Source organism: Aplysia californica, unplaced genomic scaffold, assembly GCF_000002075.1.
Source record: "Aplysia californica isolate F4 #8 unplaced genomic scaffold, AplCal3.0 scaffold00317, whole genome shotgun sequence".
NCBI classification, from domain to species: Eukaryota; Metazoa; Mollusca; class Gastropoda; order Aplysiida; family Aplysiidae; genus Aplysia; species Aplysia californica.
Window position 1 is genome coordinate 530,673 of NW_004797587.1, and position 6,650 is coordinate 537,322.

At 46.6% G+C, this 6,650-nt stretch overlaps 1 protein-coding gene across 1 annotated transcript in view; it reads right to left on the reverse strand.

Moving 5' to 3' along the window:
* Positions 1-6,650, reverse strand: part of LOC101846433 — a gene marked incomplete in the record, with an annotated part of 37,956 nt that overhangs the window by 24,798 nt on the left and 6,508 nt on the right. The window contains 1 exon segment of the mRNA XM_005102213.3: positions 3,677-5,836. Coding sequence (XP_005102270.3) covers positions 3,677-5,784 — 2,108 coding nt within the window.

The window sequence follows — 6,650 nt, forward strand, 5'->3', positions numbered from 1 at the left end:
GGGCGCTTTAGGGGTCGATTTAGTTTTTAGTTTTAGTAGAGGTTTTACGACACTCGCAACTGCATGAGGTTATATGAGCGCCAGAAGATTAGAGGTGTTACAAGAGAGTAACAAACATAAAAAGAAGAAGGGGAAATAGGGACGATAGATGTTTGATAGGAAAGAAGAAGCAACACCAGAGCACCCGCCAACCACCTACTACGAGTCAATGACATTTGAAAGTATGATATAACGTCATTGTCCAAAAAACAAAAACAACAACCAACAATAACTACGATTAAAACTACCGACATTATCTAGAAAACAATATCCTATAGGGAACAAGACATTTTTACTGCGAAGTTTACATTAACACGTGTAAGTGAAACATGCATACAGGAAGTCAGAGCAACCAGCACAGATTTACGGTGACAACAAAGTCCCACAACGAGACTATGCTGCTGGGTCGATCATACCTTATCGTGAAAAACTAGATAATAGAGATGGCGCCTTAACATTGAATATTAAAATTATACGTGAGTATATCGTCAGAACACCCAACACCAGACCGGCCGAACAAAGAAACGTACCACCAACTGAACTCAATGTAACGGCGACTACACTGTAGTGTTTAAGCATTTCCAAAGAGATTATATAAAAAGTTCTTAAAGGTCATTGGGCATTTCGCAGTTGCACGTAGGAGACATAAGTTCGATTCTCGAGTGGGGGCATTTTCTATTGAATATCTCCGCCAGTTGACCTGGCTGACAATGTTGAGGCTGCTTAAGTTATCTTAACTGCCAATTGTAAAGGGGGAGGGGAGATTTTTAAAAACGTGCAATAAAAATGCAATGTAACACAAAACATACGAAGACTATCGGTAAAAATAGGGTCGAAATTGTCTTTATACTATCCAAAACGGCTATCTGTTTTCGAAAAGTGGCCGTCTTTGACACACAGCCGTCATACTCAAAGTCTATGTAATGTTATTGTAACGATAAAAAAAAAATAAAGTAAAGTTGTTCCCGCATCCGATCCGAACATTAGGGATAGCCTTGTTAGTGAGACAACTTCCTGGGCCTTCGGCATATTGTGGTAGGGTGGCCAGTTCCTTTCCACGCCGCCTTTACTTTACTTCCCCGACTCGAAGTCAGGTTCCCATTACTGCTGGGAGGGCAGGAAAGGATGAAAAAAATCCGTGTTCGAAACGAGGCTCGAACCAGACTTTCCGCTTCAGAGACGAGCGCAAACAAATAAACTAATTAACTAATTAATTTATTTATTTAAGTATTTTTTAAAAGTTAACTTTAAAAAAACCCCGAAAGGGCGGAAATCGGAAGCGGTTGTACAGCTGACTGTCTTATACAGATAGCCGTTAGAACAAGGTCTTCGGTAACTAATTGTTTAAAAGAAGTTAGGGGTGCCCAGGTTGTCTGAAATTATAGATACTGCTGCTGGACCAAATACGAGGAGCCAAAAAGCTCAGTTTAGGTACCCCCCCCCCCCCCACCCTCCCCCTAACCTCTCACTCATTAATAATCTTACCCCTCTAATGTCCCTTTTAATATCACAAAAGTACATCGGACGGGCGTGACATTTTAACCGGGAGAACAAAGGGACAGGGCAGACTGAAGTAAATATCTGAACATAAAAGTTCACAATGTACTTTAAGTTCGCTAATACATGTACATTTATTAGAAAGGTTACAATGGCCTGTTGGCACACAGCGACCTGTCATAATACTATTCGTTCATACATTAACTTAATTGGGATTGGGGTGGTTTGAATGTAAAAAGGTTTTTTTTTCTTTAAAAAAAAAAGGGGGGGGGGGTATTTATGACAGGCGCGCACTGTACATGTGGTAGCATGCTTGAACATAACAAAAGATTAAACTAAACTTTAATCAGGTGTCTGATCCGAGCACAAAGGCCTGCTGTGACCTACAGCCGTATGTACAACTCCAAACCCATACAGGTGAAACTCGCAGGGTCATGACACAGCCCGTAGACTCACATTGTAATAACCTACACTGGGGGGCTCTCTCAAGGCCGGCGTCTTTTGCTCTCTCTAAAACCCAAGAAAAAAAATTTTTTAAAGATTATTTTAAAAAATAATAAAATCGCTGCATTGGTACACAACGTGGGCGCTCAAACGAAGGGTAAAACGCCATTCCCCCTATACAGTCGACTTTCCCTCCGTGCCCTTTATTTGGTTAAATGGAGCGCTCCAATGCGAGAGAGGGGGGGGGGGGTAGAGAGAAAGAAAGAGAGAGGGGGGGGAGATTTAGAGAGAGATTGAGAGAGATTGAGAGAGAGAGAGCGAGAGAGAGCGAGAGAGAGCGAGAGAGAGCGAGAGAGAGCGAGAGAGAGAGAGAGAGAGAGAGAGAGAGAGAGAGAGAGAGAGAGAGAGAGACTCGCCGGGAACGAGGCATTGAGCACGCGTCCGTTGGACCGGAGGTACTTCCCGCGCTAATCGTGACGAGCGTATAAAAAAAGTGTCAGTCAGTAACGAGCATGTACCATGAACTTATCTCTGAAATGATCGGCAATACATGCTATTTGGAACACTTTGGCATTATGAAAAACAGTACAATACAGATTTTATCATCATCATCATCATCATCATCATCCTCATCATCATCATCATCATCATCATCATCATCATCATCATCATCATCATCATCAAGCAGGAATAATTTTTTCAGAAATCAAGAAGAATTCATTCTAAATAAAGTTAAAAGGCGTAGAACAGGGTGCGCCCTCGACCAATGTAAAATATTATGCGACTACGAATTTTACAAAGTACAGCTATTCACTTCATGCTGCGAAACAGACAAAGTTAAAACATTATGCAACTATATATTCAACAAGTAACAGCTATCCACCTCATGCTGCAAAATAGCAGTACATATTATATACAACCAGCATGTTGTAAAGATTTCTTGTAAGTGCCACATTTCCCTGCAGGAAACGTTTACCCCAAGTCCTGTGTATATTTGCCTTGTAATAATACCATAGCCTGACACAAGAAACAAATCTTAAATATATCAGGGCGTCAACAGTTTCTGGAATTTCGCATAATGCCTGTAATGTATATTTTCATCAAAAGTTTCGGGAACTCCAGAATATGCCTATAATGTATATTTCCATCAAGTTTCGGCAATTCTTATTTAGGCTTCAGCTTGTAATTTCTATTTTTAAGAAAGGTAAAGCCCCTGAAATGGCCAAGGGCTAAAAATATCCAAAGCAGAGGGTACGCTTGTTCCACTCTGCCTGCACAGGTCGGGCCAGACAATCACAGTGACAAGTGTACACAGCATATCGCATTGACAAATAAATACATAGCAAAGGCTTCTGTTTAGCCTTTGACATTTACCGTCTTCTCCATAACACTATTAACACAATTGTCACAGAATATTGAATCACACGGACAGAAGACATAACTATTCGTTTATCCACCGCTCGTTTCTTTAAAAAAAAATAATAAGGAGATCCAACTAACCCTGATTCAGTTTTCATCTCTCTTTTTCCAGGCCATCCCAGCCTTCATACACACACCCACCGCTCCCTCAATTCCGAAACATCTGAGCAGAAAGAAAGGCTTCAGCCATTATAATAATAATGATAATAACTAGACAAAATCAGACGAACGGACGTACACTTGAGTTATTTATTCTATAATCATGTCGTTGGACTCACCTCTAGCTTCGTTGGGAAGCGCCACTGGTGTGGTCAAGATCTGGCGGATGAGCATGGAAGCCTGATGCGGCGTCTGCGTGGACACAGAGACGGTCACACTGCCGCTCACACCGGCCAGCCGGACATTGTCCATGAGCGGAACGGGCAGCGGCTGACCAGTCCGACGTATTCTCAAACGGGAGGCGGGGCTCTGAGGGGGGCGGTGCTCACACAGCGCAGCGGACAGGGGGGACGAGGAAGACGTCACTACAAGCCCAGTCGGGGACGCCCTGGAAGTTTGACGCCCGTGTCTCTCGTGGTAGGTGGGAGATCGTCCGGGTCCTCTCGGGGACATACGGGATCCTCCTGGCCGCCCCCTTCCGCTCGGGGATGAGACATAGCGAGGCAAGACACCCCCTGTCGCTCCGCCAATACTGTCCGCGTTGTCGTCGAGGTCAAAGGTGAACACATCCTCGTCAGCTTCACAGCAGACGTCAGGCCGGTTCTCATCATCTGCTATCGCCTCGTCGTGACGCGGCTCGGGCTCAAACTCAAACCCTTGACTGCTACTAAGAGCCGGGTCGGTTCTGAAGTTCTGCGTCATCAGCATTGCCGTGGGAGAACTGCCTCTAGAAGAGTCAGTCACGTGACCACTGTTTCTGACGTCAGTACGTTTTTTTCGTTCGGGGGAATACCCTTCGTCTCTTCTCCTTAAGCCGTAAGAAGCGAGGAGACGCCCGGGACTTGTACCAGAAGTAGCACCCTCGTTGTGGAATGTTTGGCGGACATCCTCGCTCAAAAAATGATGGTCACCCTCTCCTCCACGACGTCTGGAGGGGGCGTTGTCACCCATTGCAGACTCCCCATTGTCGCCGTCGGAACAAAACCGTCGAGTCCGGAGAGAGAAGCTGTCCTTTCGGAACATCCGATTCGTTTGCTGACCCAACACACCAGTGGTGTAAAACACTTCTTCGTCGTCGTCGTCACCACCGTCATTATCGCCGCTGTCGTTACTGGACGACTGCCTGCCTATAAAGTTTCCAGAAGAATCGAAAGTCCCGACCACGCTAAGGGTTCGCTGCCTTAATAAACCGTGCCCGGCGCGAGGCGAGGAACTCCTCTTCCCATCAGTCTCCCCACTGGTCGGCTCATTGTCATCCTCCTCCTCCTCCTCCTCCTCATCATCATCATCGCTATTGAAGTCAAATTGCACACGTTCGAGGTATGACCTATCAGCTGACTCTTCTAACCGCGTGACGTCATCGTGGTTAGCCAGAGCCCGCGGAGTTGACTCTGGGGTACTCGCTCGGCGAAATATATCAGGGGACAGTCTTAAGGGGGCCGCCGGATGTCTCACTCTCTGACTTAATCTTCTCTCGTACAAAGACTTTCTCTGCTGCCCTGGCAGTTCGTCTAGCGCACTTGACACCGTCGCTGACGCTAGAGAGGCCTCGGTTAGTTCTGCAAACTGTTCGACCTGGCTGGAACCCGAACGGGAAATATCTTGACAGTCTTGACCCTCCCCGCGACCTTCAGAGCCCGCCTGGGTGGTATCGTTGTCAGCGAAAAGGAAGTATCGAGGGCGTGGGGGCGTGGCCGTGTTGGCCGGAGAGCAGGTGTTGGCGGGAGAGACCTCAGTGCTGTAGCCGCTGTCGCGATGCGCCGAACCCGGCTGGAGGGAGGAGACAGAGGACGGAGAGCTGCACGAGTCCCTCACCGGAACAGAGAGGCCGGTAGACGGGTCCGTCAGCTGAATCCCTTCTGAAGGAGGGGCGGTGGTGCCCTGGGAGTCCGGCCCGCCGCTAACGGAACCTTGTGTTGTGCCGGAGTCGCTGAGCGGGGCTTGGGCGGAACGTCCACTTTTACACGGACTGTGAGCAGAGTGACCCCTGCAGTACGGACTGCGTGTTCCGCTTTCACTCGGTGGGTAGACGTTGTTGTCAGGTTCAAAACCTCCCGAGGACCCATCGCGGGGGAATAAAGTAGCTGCCTGTTCAGGGTCATGTTGGGGATCACGGTCAAGTTCGCTGTGGGGGTTGTGTTGGTGGGCTGGCCGGTCCCCTGTGTGAGATGTAATGTTATGAGCAACGTGCTCGTCAAGCCGCCTGCTGACGTGTCTATCCGCCATCGTCAAAAATCATTGGCGAGGGATGGCGGGGCGGGGGGATCGTGGTAGTTTTCTGAAACATTCACGTACAACAGAACAGTTAGCAGAGCAAAAGGTTTGATGATCTCATTTGACGGAATATTTGCCCAACTTTTGTTTTCTTCTTTAAAAGTAATGTGTTGAACAAATACGGGATCATATGCGTTATATTACATGTATAATTATGCAAGTTTGAGAGAATCACCTTTCCTTACCCCCCCCCCCTCCTTTTCCCCTTATCCCCACCCTTTGCCTCACAAACGCCTGGTTGGTACGAGCATCTTAGTAGCGGGAGACGGGACTCCTAAAATTATTGTCGAATTACTTAAAAGGACAAATAGATGTACGTGTAAGCTTGTGAAGCGAACTATGAAGGTTATCATCCCGACTTGCCGTACAGTCTAACTCAAGGACAACATCATGACTGACAGGCAGGTAAGCTTCTAAATCTTTAACGAATCTACACTGAGCAGAAAGGCGGGCCCTCCTATGTGAGCAAGGCAAAATGTTAATATATTATACATGTGACCGGGTGAAACAGAGAGGGTGTCAATACCGCTGACCTCTAAGCCACGCCTAACACACACACACACACACACACACACACACACACACACACACACACACACACACACACACACACACACACACACACACACACATCTACTTACTTATCACACGCGCACGCTTACTCATCGTCACGAAATGAGCGCATATATAATAGAATAATATTCACAATGCACTTCACAAAATACATAAATGGATACATAGTCATTTACATAACATTGTACTGAACATGAATCTACTGACATAAAAATGACGTCATTAAAATGTGCCTTTAAAGGTTT